This window comes from Aspergillus mulundensis, assembly GCF_003369625.1.
Source record: "Aspergillus mulundensis strain DSM 5745 chromosome Unknown scaffold_6, whole genome shotgun sequence".
In the NCBI taxonomy this organism is placed as follows: Eukaryota; Fungi; Ascomycota; class Eurotiomycetes; order Eurotiales; family Aspergillaceae; genus Aspergillus; species Aspergillus mulundensis.
Window position 1 is genome coordinate 666,840 of NW_020797894.1, and position 19,614 is coordinate 686,453.

General features: G+C 52.5%; 7 protein-coding genes across 7 annotated transcripts; 3 read left to right on the forward strand and 4 right to left on the reverse strand.

The window, feature by feature from the left end:
- Window positions 1-944: 944 nt before the first annotated feature.
- Window positions 945-1,358, forward strand: DSM5745_06438 (uncharacterized protein; the record flags this gene model as incomplete). The annotated part of the gene is made up of 2 exons (XM_026748454.1): window positions 945-1,181; window positions 1,332-1,358. The coding sequence occupies 2 exons, from the start codon at window positions 945-947 to the stop codon at window positions 1,356-1,358; spliced, it is 264 nt and encodes an 87-aa protein (XP_026602758.1).
- A 542-nt stretch (window positions 1,359-1,900) lies between these two features.
- On the reverse strand, window positions 1,901-2,378 carry DSM5745_06439 (RidA family protein; the record flags this gene model as incomplete). Its single annotated transcript, XM_026748455.1, has 2 exons — window positions 1,901-2,196; window positions 2,267-2,378. 2 exons carry the CDS (start codon window positions 2,376-2,378, stop codon window positions 1,901-1,903), a joined length of 408 nt encoding a protein of 135 aa, XP_026602759.1.
- A 4,608-nt stretch (window positions 2,379-6,986) lies between these two features.
- Window positions 6,987-8,480, reverse strand: DSM5745_06440 (glycine decarboxylase subunit T; the record flags this gene model as incomplete). Its single annotated transcript, XM_026748456.1, has 2 exons — window positions 6,987-8,046; window positions 8,101-8,480. The coding sequence occupies 2 exons, from the start codon at window positions 8,478-8,480 to the stop codon at window positions 6,987-6,989; spliced, it is 1,440 nt and encodes a 479-aa protein (XP_026602760.1).
- Window positions 8,481-8,959: 479 nt separating this feature from the next.
- DSM5745_06441 (putative neutral amino acid permease) lies at window positions 8,960-10,709 on the reverse strand (the record flags this gene model as incomplete). The annotated part of the gene is made up of 5 exons (XM_026748457.1): window positions 8,960-9,040; window positions 9,103-10,035; window positions 10,091-10,217; window positions 10,274-10,416; window positions 10,500-10,709. The coding sequence occupies 5 exons, from the start codon at window positions 10,707-10,709 to the stop codon at window positions 8,960-8,962; spliced, it is 1,494 nt and encodes a 497-aa protein (XP_026602761.1).
- A 1,508-nt stretch (window positions 10,710-12,217) lies between these two features.
- On the reverse strand, window positions 12,218-15,797 carry DSM5745_06442 (RNA-binding ribosome biosynthesis protein MAK21; the record flags this gene model as incomplete). Its single annotated transcript, XM_026748458.1, has 4 exons — window positions 12,218-13,102; window positions 13,154-14,797; window positions 14,847-14,897; window positions 15,087-15,797. The coding sequence occupies 4 exons, from the start codon at window positions 15,795-15,797 to the stop codon at window positions 12,218-12,220; spliced, it is 3,291 nt and encodes a 1,096-aa protein (XP_026602762.1).
- Window positions 15,798-16,339: 542 nt separating this feature from the next.
- On the forward strand, window positions 16,340-18,228 carry DSM5745_06443 (putative proline--tRNA ligase AIM10; the record flags this gene model as incomplete). The annotated part of the gene is made up of 5 exons (XM_026748459.1): window positions 16,340-16,390; window positions 16,437-16,527; window positions 16,578-16,657; window positions 16,707-16,836; window positions 16,883-18,228. The coding sequence occupies 5 exons, from the start codon at window positions 16,340-16,342 to the stop codon at window positions 18,226-18,228; spliced, it is 1,698 nt and encodes a 565-aa protein (XP_026602763.1).
- Window positions 18,229-18,829: 601 nt separating this feature from the next.
- Window positions 18,830-19,563, forward strand: DSM5745_06444 (nucleotide triphosphate diphosphatase NUDT15; the record flags this gene model as incomplete). The annotated part of the gene is made up of 3 exons (XM_026748460.1): window positions 18,830-19,034; window positions 19,094-19,302; window positions 19,384-19,563. 3 exons carry the CDS (start codon window positions 18,830-18,832, stop codon window positions 19,561-19,563), a joined length of 594 nt encoding a protein of 197 aa, XP_026602764.1.
- Window positions 19,564-19,614: the final 51 nt, after the last annotated feature.

Here is a 19,614-nt window from a genome sequence, read left to right on the forward strand (position 1 = left end):
CACGAACCTGCAAGATGTGTATCCATTTGTCCGATGAGGACAGTGCACTACTGTGTAATCACGGTCCAAGACATGTCATCTACATGACATAAAAGCGCATAGCATAAACACAAGCACAAGCACCCATTCAACTAATAAATAGCCAGACCCGCCCGTACCACTGGTAAGCACGGAGATACAGATCCCATCCAAGTCCCCAAAGCATCGTCCTCATAAATATGCGTCGATCGCGCCATCATCCATGGAGTCTAACTACACCAATCAAACAACCCCCCTCCCAGAACACCTAGGACAGCTCCCCCAAGTCGAGCCCCTGCCATTGCAGCTGCCACAGGTAACGCGGCGATTCCCACTGTGGTTCTGCTGGATCCAGGATCCTGCGCCGTTGCAGCCGAGACAGAGTCTGTCGCATTGTCCGGCGCCTCGGCAGGTGGTGCACTGGGGCATTTTGCTGATTAAAGTTGTATCGAAGGCTTGGGGAAGCGTTAGAGAATAGATAGATCGACTGAGTGGTTGCTGTAGGGCCAAGTAGTCTTGTTAGTGGTGGGGGCTTTACTTGAATTTTGAAAGGGAGACGGACAGTGGAAATATATGGATGGTAGCTGACGGGTGAACCGATTGTTGAATTTGGTGGCTTTGGTATGTGAACTGAGTGACGAGAGCCAGTACTTTAGGGTTCCTCCCGTGTCGGCGAGAACGCTTTTATACCTGAGACCCTGACGGTGAGGGACGATAGTAGTCCAGTGGTATACATATATGTGGCCTCCCATGTGATGGAAGTGGCGGACGCCAAAGAATCCTTAACAAGGCTCGCAATGCTGTACGCAGCTTCCTGTGGTCCTCATGACGCGTTGGGACCACCCGTCCCACCCAGCTCCATCCAGTCCAGTCCGGATTTTGCTCCCTGCACATCGAGAGCCTCAAATGGGGACAAAGCGCGTCGCATGCCTGGGCCGTGTGACCACACCCCCAAGACACAGGTCGCGGGGTTAGCGTATACCATTGGAATAACTGGAATTGTTCTCCTCGTAACGGGGTGTGGTGGCGTGCCTTGGCCGGATAAGGCTCTGATTCAGCCTTTCGAGGTCTTGGAATTGGTGGTTTCGCGCGAGGCTGAGTGGAATGGAGATATTATGGTACCTAGTACGTGGCGAGCCTATTGCAAGGCTGCCATGGCTAGGGTAAGCTACAAGAGCCTGGGCAAGGCTGCGCTTGTATATCAAACTTCCTGTGGACTGCTTGCGACTTCGGATCTTTTGTTTTTGAATGCGACAGTATGCAAGAAGGTATCAATACAGTGCCACGGTGCTAACAGCGAAAAATATACCTAGTTAGTCTCGCGCGTTAATGGTACCTAGGCCAAGGGGATCCGGATTCTATGTTGCTGGCAATAATCACTGGTGTATTTGCTGATAATCAATGAGGTGGGGATAAATGATAACTCCGATTGTAGGTGGTGCATGAGTGAAGGCAATGATCGACCTAGGGCTTCGCAGTGGGCATGGTTCTTAGAGCTTTCATAGAATGCCTAGCATACCTAACCATACACTTGCTTTCCATTGTGTGTCTGTATCTTTTAGGCAGTTTTTAGTAGCAGCTTGGTCAACCTTGTAAGAGGCACTTCTTTGCTCTTGGACTTAATTAGAGATCTACTATAGCTAACTGGCGTGACAGGCCTTGATACCTCCCATCCCCAGTCTCCTGCCCTAATGGGGAAAAGACAAAGTCTGTTCTGACTGAGATAAATGATGGTTGGACAACAAACATCTAGGGTAACGGCCGGTACTGATGCAATCAGATCATTTTGCCTGCACAAATTCACCTGCCTGGACTATGATTTGGGTTTATATTTGACTCTCCAGGCGGGATACACCATCCTTCCCTATTAACCCGAATAAAATCAACCAACATGAGCAAACGCCTCAATCTCAATCCTCATCCCCTCCAACGCCAGCCCAGTCACCCCAACGCCCGTCAACACCGGCTTATGGTCCGGCATCCACTTCCGCAGATTCTCCACCAGCAAGCGCATAAGCTCTTCGTTCTTGATCTCGGTCGTGAAGATGCGCACCCGGTATACCTGCGACCAGCCCTTGCCGCCTGCGTCCTTTAGTGCCAGGTCGACGTTGGCAAATGCTTGCTCGATCTCTTGGGATAGGTCGGCGTGGACTTTGAGCGTTGAGGGGTCCCAGCCGCCTGTTTTATGGTATATTTGTGAGTCAATTGATCCGAGGGCTAGTAGGGTCCAATGTTATACGGGACGCACCCTGGCCAGATATTTCGATCCGATCGCCGATACGCACAGCTTGGCTGTATGATAGAGCCTCGCGCATGTGCTCGCCAAAGCCTTTGTAGCTGGAGTATTGGAGGTGGGACATGATGGCAGTATCAAGGGCACTGGGGGATACCAAACAGACAGAGAGATCTTTTAATGAAGCTGCCCATATGAACATGGCGCTACGTACTTATAGGTAGTCCCAAGGCCGCCAACAATGCTACTATCTGGTTTTTGATACGGCGGGGATATTAGCCAAGAAACACCTCGATCCGGCCTGCCTGAGTCGAGATAAAGCTCTATGATACGATACTTAGATCTCATTAATCCGTTTTGAAGTGTTGAGCCAAGGCGAGTAACGCGAAGGTACCTATGGGAGTGCGTGGGCTTTTAGGGCCAGGGGCTTGGCCGCTCACCCGCCGAGTATTTACCCCTCATACCCTAATCTCAATGATCAAGTGGGGGAACATCAATAGGTCTGTTTGTGATGTTTCTAAGCGACAGTTACAGCGGGTGAAGGGGACTCGCGGTGATAGCAGGTATAGAAAAACACCTACGGATAAAACCCCTGTCATGACTACTACTAAACCTTGAATTGAACAACAATAACCCTACAAAGCCGTACTAATGGTACAGCGCAAGAAAGCAACAACCAACTCGCAGCAGGCAGATATCTTGGCAAGACACTTGTTATCTCTTAGGTTACACTGTGGGCCTTTGGCATTTGCGTCGGAGCAGTAGAGTGGGTGCGGTAAAGTACCATATATACTCTAGGTGTCCTTGTCTTCGGTCCTCTTGTTAATTCTCAGGGAATGCTTTTCGCGGTCTATCGAATCTTGAGGGCTTTATACTTGTAGTGCTGTTTCTCAGGATTTATGTCCACGGGTAACAAGCACGGGTCTCTGTGATGTTTTGAAGTGCCCGAGTCTGAATGTCGCGGGCGTGGAAAGTTCTACCTATGTTCATCCAACCTTAAGGTGAAACCGGTCGCCCAAGCCCTAACTTTGGGTGCGCCAGCGTCTCCATGCGACAGGCTCGAGCGCAAACTGACCCAGAAAGGTCAAAGGATCTGGACTACCGTTCAGTCTCTCATCTATATTGATGTTTATTGCTCTAGATACATGGAAGACCTTCGCATCTTGCAAATGGAGTCGAGGTGTCGGCGTCTCAATCTGATACTCGGAGCAGTATTATTTATTATGAGACATTAAGCCAAAGCTTTCTATCACCCTTCGGGGGTGTGGCGCAACGGTAGCGCGTGGTACGTTCCCACCCAATCAGACCAAATATTCGAACCATGTTCTAACAGCATGACAGCGACTCCAGATCGCAAGGTTATCCGTTCGAATCGGGTCATCCTCACCATCTTTTTGCTTTTATTTTTTTTTGACATTAGCATGTCTGATAGAGCACGGAGTGTATCTCCTTATTTGTTAATGACTCATTCATGCTTTGTTTCGTCGCTGTCTTCCACTGCCTCTGTAACTTCTACACTGCGGGGTTGTGCGGAGTAATTGCCGCGCTGCGTGGATATGGCGATTGTCTAACAGATCTTGTACTTCGGGCACGGTATGGGACGAAAGGAGCTGTTATTTGTCGTGGATACATGGGCAAGTATGTGGCTGGCCTGGGTGTGAGGGGTGTTGGTGGATGGTGGTGATGCCCATTTCCTTAGGTACCATTAACCATACCACTATGGATGTCGCCCGTCGATCAGCCGCGACTTTACCGTACTCTCGTCTCCTGCGGGAGCAAGGGGATACAAAAAGGACCATCCTCTGTAGTGTGGAGTACTGGATGATACGTGCTGATTTGAAGCCAGAACTGCTATGTCCGGTTTTTGATGTCTTCGACTGCTGGTCGACCTAAATCGATATTAGCCGCAAGCCAGTGGCAGTAGAAATATATATTTACAGGGAACTTGTTCCCCGCCGAGCAACTGCACATATTCGCAGGTAGACACATCGAGTAACCAGAAGAAGTTGAAGAACAAAATCAAGGCTGGAATACCCCAGTGCCTATTACAATAGTGCCAGGTGGTCTTCGAGCGACTGCAACAAAGTGTATACACGCAGGTAAAGACAAGTTGCTGTCTACAGAAAGATCCGACTCTGATAATGTTAATTTGGGAGCGCTTTCATCAACCAATGGGGCTGTGGCGCAACGGTAGCGCGTGGTACGTTCCACTTCTCCATCAGCATATTCGAGCAATTCACTAATGAATTCCCACAGCGACTCCAGATCGCAAGGTTATCCGTTCGAATCGGGTCAGCCTCAGGGCTTTCTTTTTTTTCTGCACACTTTTTTTTGTTGCACTTTCAACTCTCAACATCCATTGACGGTAGATGCATCCTTCGAAAAGTCTTGATAGTGGTTTCCTTCAGAACACCATAGCTGTGGTGTTCCGGTCATCAACACAGCACGCCTAATGGTTGCTTGGACTACCGTCACGATCTCTGCACTTCTCCTTTGCCACTCAACGCCCGAACTGATCTCCCACACCCTACCATCCACCTACCGATCGGCATGGAGAAGCATGGCCCTTTGTGTCCCCCCAGCACCACCGGCATCTAATTTCACTGGGGTCGCCTTGGCCATATCACCAAGTTGCCACCCTGATCACCACCGCGAGGAGTATGAAGTCTGCTAAAGCGCCGCCTGCCGCCGCTCCCCCAGCAGTGGGCTATGCAAACAGCTTCTCTAACCCCTTCAAAGTCCCTCAACGAAGACTGCACAAGCAGATATGCTGCCTGAAAAGGTCGCGCGCCTGCCATGAATATCCTGGAAGAATGGCCCATAACACATTGCAAATCGGGCCCCTGCGTTGACAGGAAATTGGGTCTTGACCGTCCATCTCTGGCACAAGGTGGCCGGATGACCCCTCCAGAACACATTGCATACTGGACGTCGACAGGAAGTTGAGCATCGACCGTCTATTTCTGGAACGAGGTGGCTGGACTGGAAATCATTCGTCATATACATCCAGCACCGAGATACCATCGTCACGAGGACGAGATTCGGATGCGCCCATAGGCTCCTGAGATTCCATCGACTGGACATCCCGGGCTTCTCCCGGTGGTCACCAACGTCGCGCTTGACTCTGCGCAGCCAATTCGGACCAGAAAATCATAATGAGAATGCCAATCCCTGGGATCCAGACTTCGCAGAGTACGATCAAGGGTAGCAACGAATAATAGCCTTCAGACAATACAGGATCACTTGATTCGCGATCGACTTGTGGTGGACGGAGCGCAATGTGCGAAAGATCCTCCGGAGTCTACCTACAGCCTCCCCATCCCGAAGGACAGCAAGAGAGCTCGCATTCTGTCACTATCATGGACCGAAGGTCGAGGGCAAGAGCTACGAGGCCCGTCTATGGTTGCCTACTGCCACCGTTCACTGGATGAGCATCTCGTCCCCCAACGAAGGTGACTACTGCGACTGTATGCTCGTGGCCTCATCCGGCACACTCTCAACGATCTACTCGCGCCTGGCCTGAAGGTTACAAGTCACCGCGCCCCGGCGGCCTATCGCGGCACAGCGAGTCCGCAGATGGACTCTCGAGATTCAGAAGCTACAAGCCACCGCGCACCTCCTCCTAAGAGCAAGATTACACACATGGATATGTCCACGGACCCGGCGGGTAAACGCCCCTACCATCAGCAGCTGCGGTTCGTCGACACAGTCGCTTCGAAGCTTTCAATAGATTGGCCGAGGGCATCGATCCGGTCCTCAGCCTGACATTGAGAAACTTGAAAGCCGTTAAATATTGCCGAGGAAGAAGTAGGTATGCCCTAACCACATCCGCCCTTCAACGCCAACCACATCATCGACGAAGGCGTCAGACTCAGCCCCCAGCGGCTGCCTATCTCAGCGCTTATAATCCAGTTTATCGCCGCCGAAGTATAGTCCTCCAAGGGGTAATAGAAACAACAGTTCCCCAGCTGAGGCGCGTCAAAACTCGAAAAGCGCACCCCAATGGATCCATCCAGGAAACCCTAACCCCGCCCGCCTTTCCAGAATCCGGCATAGCTCCTCTAGCCTCTCCATGGGCCGGGCACAAAGCGGGCAAGAACGAAAAAAAAAAAAGAAATGCCTTGTGAGGCTGACCCGATTCGAACGGATAACCTTGCGATCTGGAGTCGCTGTCATGTTGTTAGAACATGGTTCGAATTTAGTTGGAAGGTGTGAACATACCACGCGCTACCGTTGCGCCACAGCCCCATTGGTGGAGGAAGGGCGGTTTATTTGTTTATATATTCAAACGCATACTGGTAACAAGTAAAGAGCTGCTCCGATCCAGTTCCACCATGACTGTATTCCCACGCTCCTGAGTTTACGCAGGATGTCCTTACTTAGTTAACTGGCCGGCGATCTCGCGGGAATTCTGCGAATTGGGTCTTGAGTGAGGTGCGTCTCTGTCCACCACCTACTATGCGGTCTGCTGTGAAGGGGTGGCGCGGCCCGGCTAACCCTAAGTACAGCCAAGAGCCAACTACTAGGAGTATCGATTGAGAATTGAATTTCTAGAGTCGGAATAAGACTATAACAGTAATATATATCTCTATTCTGATGTGAACACTTAGAGAACAAGTCTGCCCGCGAAGAAAGCCACGCCGCTACTGTTGAAGAGCCCAGCCAATGTCTAACAAACAAAGCGCATCGCCCGCAAAGGAAACATAAATAATAAATTAGAAGCACAAAGAATAAACTATGCAGATGGCTTGCGGTAAAACTTGCTCTCGACCCACGGCATCCCCACAACCGTGGCCTTCCTCAGCTTATTCCGAACAAGCACACCGACCTCCGTGCCCTTCTTGTGCAAGCCTTGCTTGATATAGCCCATGGCAATATTCGTCCCATCCAGCGACGGACTAGGTAGGCCAGATGTAATGACACCGATCTGGGTCTTGGACTCGTCGTTCAGGTCGACGATAACAGCGCCCTCACGCGCAGGCGAGCCCTTCTCGATTGTGAAACCCACACGGCGCTGGGAGAGGTTCTTGGATGGAGACGCCAGCTGCGGGAGGATCGCGGCGGCGCCGTTGAACTGTGATCGGTCCGAAGACGCGGAGGGGTCGCGGCGATCTTTGCCGACGATCCAACCGAGCGCTGCGGATGGGGGAGTCTGGGTGGTTGAGATGTCGTGGCCGTAGAGGCACATTCCGGCTTCGAGGCGGAGGGAGTCGCGGGCTGCGAGACCGGCGAGGCGAACGGAGGGGTTTTGGAGGAGAAGCTCTGTTACGGCTGAGGGGGAGACGGAGGGCGGGATGGAGATCTCGAAGCCGTCTTCGCCTGTGTAGCCGGTTCGGGAGATCAGGAGGGGCTCTTGTGTTGGGGTCCCTCCGGGCAGGGTGAGGTGGAGGGAGCGGCAGTTGCCGAAGTAGAGGGTGCTGAGGTCGGAGTCCGCGCCGCTCTCTTGGACGAGGGGTTGGAGGGCAGCCGCGGCTTCGGGGCCCTGGAGGGCAATGAGGGAGTGGTCGGAGAAAATTTCCCAGGTTATCTCCTTCTCAGCGCCGTGGGCGGCTCTGAAAGCGTCGATTTCGGCTGTCAGGAAGGCGAGGTCCTCGTCGCGGCGGCCGGCGTTAGTGACGAAGTAGAAGGTGTCCTTTGACAGGCGGGTGATAACGGTGTCATCGACAATACCACCAGTGCCGGGCTCGAGGAGGCAAGATAGTGTGGATGAGTTGTTCTGGAGCTTATCGAGCGAGGAGGGTGTGACCTTCATGAGTAGGTCCAGAGCGCCGGGTCCGCTAAGTCGATGTTGAACCCTAAACAATGCGTCAGTACCCAGCTAAACCTCAATTCGGTAGAGCATAACATACATATGGCTCACGTCGAACAAACTCGCCTTCTCCCTCGTCCACTTGTGGCTCTCGACATGGCTGAGATCGGAGTACTGCAGCGGCATGGAATACCCCGCAAAAGGCACCATTTTGGCGCCCTTGGCGAGGTGCAAGTCATAGAGCGCTGTTTGATTCAGAGTTCCTCGAGGCGCTGCTGAAGAGGCATATCTTGCGCCATTGGCGACAGGCAAAGTCCTGGCAATCGAGCGTCCAAAAGCCGGGGAGCGGAGAGCACGGGTGTGCGGAGAAGCAAGCTGCGGGCCAGTCAAAGCTCCATTGACGCCAACAGAGGCGCGCTGAGCAATTGATCTCGCTCCAAGGAGGCGAGCGCCTTGTCGTAGGGACCGTACAGAAGACATTATGAGTATATTTTGCAGAATTGAAGAAAAGGAAAGTTGAAAGAGATCAGACGGAGAATGTACTCACAAAAGCGTCATGGGTGCCGGTAAAGTCACGTGTGATAGGAGAATCCCGCGGAGTGATAAGATAAGCCGGACATTTCTTATCGCGGGCGATAAGGGCCAAGAAAGTCATGTTTGCTTGTCTGCCAACTTAGCATTGTTCTACAATTCTCGCTTTACTTGATTCCTCGATATTGTTAACTTTGTACAGCTATATGATTTTATGTTGTTGCTCGTTGCCCCAAATTCAAATTGTTCTGTGAGACAAAGCATCGCTGGCGCATAGTCCAAGGAGCATCAAGCCCCTATCTGGCAATCTTTCATTTAGATCATCAACTCATGAGATCGTATGTCACAAAGAATAAACAGCATTCAAAGTCTCCATCTTGTCAAAAGTCGGAAAAGAAAGGTAAAGGTATCGAACGTCCAAATGCCGATCAAACCCCATTGTCAGCGCAGGAGAAAGGACCTCCGACAGTGCCAGCCTCGTAATTCAGAACCACACTCTCGACGGAAGCCTAGAATGGTTGTACGGTTAGTCCTCGATGTAAAAAGAATGAGAAGAAATGAGAAAACATACGTAAGTGCCCGGTCCTAAGAAATACAGTCCAATGCCAATCAAGGACACATTGACAATGGCGCCAATCCAGCCCCGGATGCCGCGCTTCTTGTAGAAGCCCGGTCCGTGATCGTCGTATCGCATACGGAGGTAGGCGACGCCCCAGAAGATGAAGCCGAAAAATGAGTCGAACAGCGAGCTCATGATTGACAACAGATCCGAGAAGAACGGAATGACCTCTGCGATGATGAAGGCGGCTGTCCACAGAACAGCGAGGATGCCGATCCAGCTCACCCAGCCGACGAAAGTGTGGTTGCCCTTGTGGCGGGTGCCCTCGAAGATGCGGAAGAAGATGAAGCGGGCGGAAACAGAGGCGTACAGCACACCGAGGAAGATGATGGTCGGGACCATGAACGTGAACGCAACCTTCTTGTACACATCGTTGCCGATCGAACCAAAAGCGGGAGCGGTCATGTACTGGTCTCCAGTATATGCGTATACAATAGCGCCGACCAAGCTGAAGACGATGATTTCGGCGATTGTGACGGCGGTGACGGACTTCCAGAAATCCTTGGGCTCTTTCATCTCCGCGATGAAGCTGGGCAGGGTGATCTGGCCAATGAAGGTGTAGCTGATGTTCAGGAAGGCGCTCATTCCTGAGACGAAGGTCGTGCCTGAGACAGGGACGGCGGTGACCTTCGGTTCACCAACATATGTTCCACCGGTGTTGTAGTCCGCCGGATGGTCTTCAATGGCAGTAAAGATAACGGCCAGCATGACGGAGATAAACGTGGCAAGTGCTGAGAATGTCGCGACCTTGGCCAATGTGCCGAATGTTCGTGGAATCGAACAGACTAGGGATATAATCGCCGTGACAAGGGAGAACACGATGGTGCAGGTTCCGTGGCCGGTAATTGTGTTGAACCACTTGGCGCCAACCAAGCAATGCAAGCCCTGAGACCATGTCAGCAGGGAGCGCCTCAAAATAAAGGCAGCTCGAGATAGGTACCTGGATGAACGTATTATTCAACAAAAACATCACCGCGGTAAAATACCAAGCAGCCCGCGAGCCCCAGAACAGATGCTGACCAATGTCGCAGACGTCGCGAATATGCGGATGACGCAGACAAAATCTCCTGCGCAAAGTCAGTTCACGTCGCTGTTGCGCCGAAAGGGTATGTGGTTGGCGCACCATACGATGAGTGAAGTATAAAGAACGACACCCGCAATAAACACAGTCAGGATCAACCCCGGGACAAGGCCGAGAACCGAGTACGACCACGGAAACGACATGATCGCCAGACAGATATACTCGGAGAAGAGCAGCGCAGCCGTCTAACGTTTCACCGTTAGCACAGAACTCCAAGAGCTCGTGGTCCCGCCGTCCGTCGCAACCATAGATAAGATCGCGCACGCACCTTCTGCCAGCTACAAGTCCGGTACTTGATCGAATTATCAGCCTCCAGCTCAATTTGTCTGCCGACCTCTCCCGACTCCGAATCGGACAATCCGCCGGGAACCTGAGTGTTTCGCTCGAGATCCTTCTCCCCTATCTTGCCGGCGGAATTGTCAGAGCCCGACGAGCGCTCGTGCTCTTTGGTCGTACTGAACAGAGGGAATCCCGCCATTTTATCGAGCGGACGAATCGGCGATGGAAGGATCGGACAGAGTAGAGTAAAGAAAAGAAGTTTTGAGCTTTCGAAGGCATGTACCGCTTTCGTGGGGTGAACTTAATGGACTGTTGTAGCAGTCAGTACAAGCAAGAGTAGTATGAAGGTATGCAGTATAGCTGAGCGAACGGGAAAATATACAAAACACGTCGCGTACTTACCTCTGCCAGGGAATGAAAGAGAAAATATGATGAAAATGAAAAATTTCTGACAAGATCAGAGACGTGAGATCGAGCGGCGAGAGGCAGCCCAGAGGGGAAGAATCAGCGTAGATAGTGGATAGGCTTGGTAAACTGGCTCGGGCTAAGGACCGGGAGATGAGGAGAGTCGGCCAGGCTACCAGAGCGCTACAATCGAGAAACGATGGAGTGGCGGGCTGGGCGCAGGATTCGTCCTCTCTGGATTCCTGCGAAGCAACACAGCCAAGCGGCGTCGCCAGGGTTTAAAAGGCTTGAGAAGGCTTGCGAGCCTTGGATGCTTGGATTTGGATGCTTGGTGCGGAGCAGCAGTGAAGCAGAGGGTGAAAGTCAACCACGCGATTAATGTGAAAGAGTTCTATCTACGGACGTACGACAGGAAACAATCATATTCACTCCAGATCGATAAGAACTCAGATCGAGTCCAGGATCGAGGACATCACTGCTTGACCTCACATCCGGACAAGAATAAGTCACAGGGAATTTTGCCCGATGGCGACAACCGCGGCAGGTCATGACGTGCTCGGCCAGGCCGTGGGAGACTCGATCTCGAACAGGCCAAGAAGGCTAAACGCTGATAAAAGGAATGATCGCATTCGCGATCTGAAATCTGTGTTCGGAGGTTGCATGGATACGATGAAAGTGTAACCTTTCCAGGACTCAGGGCCCGCTGACGGAGGATTCCGACCCGCATCCGTCCATGGTCGGAGTCCAGGTGCTGGCAGGCTCAGCAGGTTTTCACTGCCAAGGCTACAGTTACACGGATAACTCGATGGGATGATTTGATTTCTCTGCGACTTGTGTAAGTATCGATGTTCTTTAATTGTTGATAGCTTCCAGAATCTCGATGGAAACGCCGAGTCCACAAGCTTTATGGCGTTTTAATGTTTTAAAATCGCGCCATAGTGGAATGATGGAATCCCACTCCGGAAAGGGCAGTGACGTAATTGGCGCCCGCCCCGGATGTCTTCGAGTGGAGGATTCCAACGTGCGCGCCAGCGGCGGCCAGCCACTGCCTGCTCCGACCAGCGGTTTCCCCACGCCTAAGCTAAGCTAAGCTTAATCTCAACTGGATCGCTTCCGCGTGGAAACTTACCACAGGTGTTCTGCAGCACAAGCAAGGGGTCATGCCACGGTCATGCCACGTCAGGCAACTAGATCGTACTACATGTGAAGCTACGGAGTACAACGGAGAACAGGAGAAGGTGTGCCTCGTCATGGATATATGCAGGTAGGCAAAGATATAGTAGTAGATACAGCAGGTGGTCCTTACATCCCCTCGTCCTCCCCAGCAAGCAGAGCCGCATAGTCGTCCGCCGACGCGAATGTCGGCAGGTGCTTGAGCTTGCGCCTCTTCTTCCGGTCTTTCTTGTCGTCTTCCTTGGGGAGTTCCACCCCGCCCAGGTCGACATCGGACGGTAAGTCCTCGTCGCTGTCGACAAAGGCTTCTTCGTCCGAGACGTCCATATCGAAGGCTTCTTCATCTTCCTCCTCGTCCTTGGAAGGTCGGCCCTTCTTGGCTGTCATGGTCTTGGCCGGGACTTCCTCTTCAACGTCCTCCATCTCTTCGTCAGACTCATCGTTGAAGATGACCTCATCGTCATCACCCTCCTCGTCGGATTTATCGTAAGCCGACTCGAGGTCATCCAGATCCAGATCATCGTCGCTGTCACCGGGGCCTTCGACATCCGGCTTCGAGTCAACCAACGCCTTCCAGATCTCCGATTCTTCGTCGCTGAGCTCCTCGTCGACATCGCCCTCTTCATCCCGCTCGACGGGATCCTTGCCCTTCTTCCTCCTCTGGGCATTCTCCTTGTCCTTGCCGACTCGGCTGAAGTACTCGTGGAAGAAGGCATCCTCTGCCGAGACGTCTTCGGCCTTCTTCTTCCAGAAGGCCTCTGAGTTAAGTGGCACTTGCTGACCGTGCTGGCCAGCAGTGAGCAGTCTGTCCTTGGCTTCGCTGCCAGCAAGAGGTTGCATAAGAGAAGAGCCACGCGTAGAAGCTGCCGCCTTGGGGGTTCTGTAGACAAAGCGGTCGAGGAAGTGTGTCAGTGTGTGCAGGGTCATATCGGGCTTTCCGCTCATCGGCTGGTGCTCGAGTAGATGAGCTGCGTTTACTGATACGGAGGGGTGGAAGTGTGAAAGGTAGGGTAGCTATAATCGTAAGCATGGGGACTAGACCGAATGAATAAGATGGGTACTCACAATCTCCCAGAGACAAGCCTTGTCGGCGTTGCTGTGTTCTGGATCTCTCTTGCGGGGGTCGTAGCCGTTGGATGGCTTGGGCTTCTCGGGAACTGCCGGCTCCTCCTGAACATCGTCTTCATCGGGAACATCCCTGAAGACCTCTTCCTCATCGCTTTCGTTGTCCTCTGGTTGGTCGTAGAGAGACTGGAGGCTGGTGAAAGTCTTCTCCAACTCGCGGATCAGATAGAAGACACCACAGATGAAAGCGGGCTGGTGCAGTCCCAGGACCTGAACAATGCGCTTAACAAATGCCTTGATTCGCTTGGCATTCACGTCGTTCTTGAGAGCCTTGAATAGCAGGTTGAGGTAGAGAGACTGCTTCGAAGACGTAGCAACTCGAGGGTCAAGTAGGGATTCGTAGAGGGTTCGGTAGAAACGGTCGGTGGATACTCCATGAGTCGATGTCAGCTGTTGGATCAGCATCAGGGCTTGAATGCTGGTGTTGAAGTTCGATGAATGCGTGATGCGGAAGAGAGTCTCAATGTGCTTGGATAGTCGCTCAGTGTTGGAGCTCGTGAATGGATAAGCTCGGTTGACACCGGTCAGGACCGCAGACACCAGCTTGTCCTGCATCTCCTCATTCTGGGCCTCAGCGTTGTCCTTGTCCTTGGCGCCCTGCTTCTTGCCCTTGCCATGCTTCTTATCCCCCTTGGACTTGAATTGTTTTTTAGGCTTGAGCAAAGCAACGAAGAGAGAGAAGTATATGTCAAGCAATTGAACGCCAACTTCCTCCTCCTTTCCGCTCAGCACGGTCTGGTTCAGAGTAATGATGGAGTAGTACTTGGCGTGCTGACTTTGACCCGGTCGGAACAGGACTTCCTCAACCGCCTTAATAATGGTGGGCTTCATCAGCGGGTGGGATTGCTCAAGCTGTAGGAGGAGGTAGGACGCTCGTGACGCAATCTTCTTAGATGTGTCACCGAGCTTGTTGACGAGCAAGCGCAGCAAGTTAGCCTCCTGCTCCGGCTTCTCCTTGAGCAGCTCAAAGACATAGCTGACCGCTCGGGAACGAGAGAACTCAATCTCATCGTTGCACCACACCTCCAGAATCTTTAGCATTTCAAAGTACTGATCTTTCAGGAAGTGCTCAAACGCCCAGACAATCAGGTGGCCTTCCTTGAGACCGCCGGGGAGGGGGGAACCTTCGGACCATCTGCTTCCTTCCCCTTGGAACGCCGCGATCAGGGCTGGCTGGTTCGCAAAGGTACGGAGCCGGCGATCGCTTGGAAGCAATGTACCCTGGGCAAACATATCCTTCAATGAGCGAAGGACTTCGACAGCCTGGGCACGGCTACGTTTCTTTCCGAGCGTGACCAGGTTTTCTAATGATTTGGTGTTGTGCAAGGGCGACTCTTGTACGGCCAGCGTCAAAGCCGAGATCTTGTCACTGAGGGTACCGGTTGTCATGATGGTGCTGTAGAACTTGTATGAAGAGGATGCCGAGGCCTGCTGAGCCTCTCCGTACAGCTTGTTTTCTTTCTCGAGCAGAGAAATAGCATAAGTGTGCACGCGGTCGAGAAGGTGGCGGGCGAGTCCGGAGTCTGCTTTGGTTGACAGGGTAGGGAGGCTTGTCATGTACCAGTCTGACCGAGGCACGACAGTCTAGGTTTCAGTCAGTAAATTATCGTCGGATCAAGGTTGATGCACTCACGAGTTTCGAAAATTCTTTAGGGAATATGACTTCCGGTGCTGTTTGTTTGACCTATCGACTTCGCGTTAGTTGCGTCTGGCTATGACAATGTCATCGACGATAAGAAGGCGAATGAAGATAGTTTGTCCATCAGGCATGTGGTGATTATTGTCTCATGGCCGTAGAGGCTCTGAAGTAGCAAATACGTAGAATATGCAAACATCATAGGACGCGTTCAATAGATAGGGATCCAGAACGTACCACTTTCTTCGCTGGTTGCTTGACTTCTGGTTCAGGAGCCTCATCTGAGGATTCGCCTTCAGGGCTGGACTGCTCTTCAGCTGACTCGGCCTCATCCTCCTCATCGTCATCCTCCTCTTCCTCTTCTTCGTTCTCCTCATCGACTTCTTCTACCTCTTCATCCGCAAGATCCTCGGGAACAACCTGACCGGCAGCCGCAAGAATACTCGACAGCTCTTTTCTCAGATCCTCGGCTGACCCTTTCGAACTCTTTGAAGGCTTTGCGTCCTCGACCTCAGACTCCGAATCAACACCGGCAAGCATATCAAAATCTTCCTCGGTACCGCCGAGGGCCAGAATTTCCTGCCGAAGGGTATCGTCGCCATCAACCTTATTTGATTTCGGCTTCGCGCTCTCCTTGTTCTCGATTACATCGCCGTTGCGATCGCGCTTCTTGCCTTTGGCGTTATTCTCGGAATTCGGCTTCGACTTCGCATCGCTCTTCGTAGAGTTCTTCGCATTGTTCGCAGGAGGGTTCTTCGACTTGTTGTTCTTCGATTTCTGCTTGTCGGCGCCGTCCTTCAACCTCTGCTCGATCTTCTGGCGGAGACCCGCAAAGGCGCTCTCTTCGATTTGGGGCAGGGCAGCGTCGGCCGCAGGCTTGGTAGTCTTGTCGTTTTTGACGGGGATATTGTTGGCCCCAGTCGACTGTTTTCCCTTGCCTTTAGCCATGATCGGGACCTTGGCTGGTAGGCTGTTGATGTTCGGCCGTATCGGTCAATAACTTTTTTCTCTCCTCACTTTTTTTTCTGCCGCTCGAAATTGTCCGCCTAGGCCGCCGGAGTAATGTAGACCCGGATGCCGACCGCATGTCTCGACGCTCGGGCTGTTTCGAATCGCGATAACTATTCAATTCAGTAAGTACAAGTCGTCTATTTGGCCTTTTTCTTTCGTTTTAACATATTTGGATCATTTCTGTTCTGGGCGTCGTTGGACTTTGCGTGATTCATGATATCCGGGTTTCGCCCGGCTGCGGGCCGGTTTCTCAGGCAATCCCAAACATACACATGGAATTCGCGAGTATCTCGCGTATCAAGATGTAACTATCATGTATGGTCCTGCTCGCCGTTGTTTGACAGTTACTAAGGAAAGATAGACAGATGGCCGAAGTCGAGCATCCAATGTCTGGATGCCGACGAGATACCTCTCGAAAACTAGAGATGGCGAACCAGGTACCTTAGCTTGAATCGTGTCTTCTCAGAATGTAGCTAACGATGAAAGTGGATGTCAACGACTTGCTAGAACGGGGGAGTTTCTACCGAAAGGTGTGTATAGAGTAACCAAAGGAGCAGGCAATGCTAACCAACCTAGGCTTACGCGGGCATTTTCCACATGTTACCATTAGGGCTGAGAGTACAGGATAAGCTGGAGCGCCTTATTGACCGGCATATGCAGTCATTAGGTGGGTGCATTGCTGCATGGCCCTCTCCGACAACTGCTAACTATTAGCAGGCGCGTCGAAAGTCTCGCTATCTTCGATCTCGTCAGAAGAGCTCTGGGAGAAGTCTGGGCGATTGCAGGACAACTCAGAAGTAAAGCTCACGTAACCGACTTACCGGATCTTGCTAATGGTTCCTTCAGTACTTCTCTTTTCGAGACAGAAAAGAGGCTCGATTCCTCCTTGCGCCAACGCACGAAGAGGAAATCACTGCCCTGGTGGCAAGCAGCGCTCAGTCATACAAAGTCTTGCCAGTTCGGCTGTATCAGATTTGTGAGTTGACAACAACGGTTTCTCAGACATATGTCTAATTGAGTAGCGAGGAAATACAGAGATGAACCACGACCGCGACAAGGCCTCCTTCGTGGCCGGGAATTCATCATGAAGGATCTCTACACCTTCGATCACAATGTGGAAAGTGCACTGCGAACGTACGAAGCGGTGAAAAACGCATACACAAGGCTCTTCAACGAATTGAAAATCCCGTACTTGATGGCTGCAGCAGACTCGGGCAACATGGGTGGAAGCATGAGTCATGAATTCCACTACAAGAGCCTGAAAGGCGAAGACACGATCGTCAGCTGCGACAACTGTGACGCTGTGTACAACGATGAGCTCGCGGACGGATTAGCGCCCAGTACCTCTCACGATGAGCAGGCTGATTCCGCCCCTGGGTTTGACCTGGAAGGAAAACCCGCCCCGGCGGGCGCAAGAGTCTCCACTGGTCTCTGGACGACTATCTCGAAGGACAAGAGGACCCTAGTCCGTGTTTGGTACCCAAAATTTACGGTACATGAGCGCAGCAACCAGCCGATTGCTAGGGAGGTCAATACGCATGCAATCAAAGCAATCGGCAGGGCCGCAGGCTATGATCTCGACACTGGCGTAGAGAACCCCCTTGAGCAATGGACTACCCACGTGCAGTCTTCCAAGGCGGCCGAGGACGGTTCCACGGAGCGTCCACAAGTGCTAGATGTGTACGACTCACACGTGCACGCCTACACCAGGCCGCCACTCAAGATCCTCGAAGAGGCAGGTTGCGCCATCGAAGATGTCGAGTGTCTCCGGCTAGACACGTTCCCAGAAACCAGCCGCAAGCTGAGCGTCACCAGAGTCCACACCGCCGATCAATGCCCCAAGTGCACGCAGGGCGTGCTGACGGCACAAACCACCGTCGAGCTGGGTCACACATTCCACCTTGGCACGCGGTACAGCGAGGTCCTGGGGGCCCGTATCGTTAATAGCGAAAACGAGAGAGTGCCCATGCAGATGGGCTGCCATGGAATCGGCGTGTCGCGAATGATCACCGCGGTCGCTGACTCTCTCGCGGACGAGAAAGGCCTCAACTGGCCTAAAGTCATAGCGCCCTGGGAAGTTGTCGTTGTCCCCGCGCCGAGCTGTCAGGAAGATGCCGTTGTTGTCTATGATTTGCTCGCCTCCGACAAAGCCTCGCCTATTGACGTGCTCCTCGATGACCGCGACAAGACATTGGGCTGGAAGTTGGGAGACGCAGACCTCATCGGGTACCCGGTGATCATCATCGTCGGCAGTGGTTGGAAGAAGAACCGCACACTAGAGGTCCAATGCCGGCGCCTGGGGATCGACGAGGATGTGCCGGTTGGAAGTGTGCTGTCGTTTGTACAGTCGTTGTTGACAGCGCTGTAGGTGTAGCCCTGTCGGTGTACTCTTTCAGCCTCCTCAGCCACACCTGTGCACAACTGAGCCACACCCCCCTTGTACAATAAATGTATAACAGTGTAATTTATAGGCACCAGCCACAGTTTTGCAACACCAAGGCAGATTCTGAAGCGGCTAAAGGCTGCAGCCTGCATGACTCCAGAGTCCAGTCTCCAAGCACAAGGAGAGACACAAGAGCCCTTGGAACGTGACTCCATAGAACCATTCAGTTGGCGCCCTGCCCCACTGACCCTGATAACTTTTGACCCCGTTGGCCCCTGCGCGCCGCTCGATACTTTACTCCACGCTCCAGCCAACCATATCTGCGCACAGTCCTGTACAGCCCCAGCGAGAAATCAACCTGAAGCAGCCTTGTTGACCTGGGCTTTATTCCAGAAGCATCAAAGAATCTCAGAACTACATATACTCCATCAACGTCCATCTGTTTGAACGATCTCCATCCACACTTCTTCTCGTTTCCAACTCTCAAGTCTTCCTCGCGCTCAAGATCATCGAAATCCAGCACCTACCTAGGTAAATTCCAACCACCAACCAGAAAAGCACAACTGCCCCATATACTTCGAACAAAATGTCCCATCCAGAATACCGCGGGTCCATCGCCGCCATCGCCTCAGGCGCACTGGCCACACTAACGGGTCTCTTCGCGTGGAAACTATTCGCATCAAAGCCCGCCGCGCCAGCACCGAAACAAGTCCGCGTCGGCGTCGCAGTCTTCGCCCTAAACCGCGAAAACAAGTTTATTCTCGGCAAGCGGATCGGCTCGCATGGCGCTGGTACGTCCCAACCTGTTCTGATTCTGAAACAATAAATACTAATCGACACCAATGCAAAGACACATGGGGCCTGCCCGGCGGACACCTCGAATACGGCGAATCGTGGGAGACGTGCGCGGCGCGCGAACTCCAGGAAGAGACGGGGCTGAACATCGACGTCGACTCCGTGCAGTATCTTACGGCGACGAACGATGTCTTTAGCAAGGAGGGGAAGCACTACGTTACGGTGTTTGTGGGGGCTAGGGTTAAGGAGGGGGAGGAGCCTGAGGTATGTACACGCACGGAGAGACGCACTCATCCTTGCATTGCGTACAGAGCAGCGAGGAAACGGTTATTGACTATCCCGTAGATTCTCGAACCGAACAAATGCGCCGAGTGGAGGTGGGTGAGCTGGGAGGAGCTTGCGGCGGACCGGCAGAAGCAGGTTGAGGCTGATGAGGAGGAGAGGGAAACAGAGGGGAAGAAGCTCTTTGTGCCCCTGTTGAGTCTGTTTGTGCAGCAGGTTGGGTTTAAGCCTGTTTTGCCTTGAGGGGATGGGATGGGCTGGTCGGTGAGCGAACGAGCGAGGTGGTTTACTGGA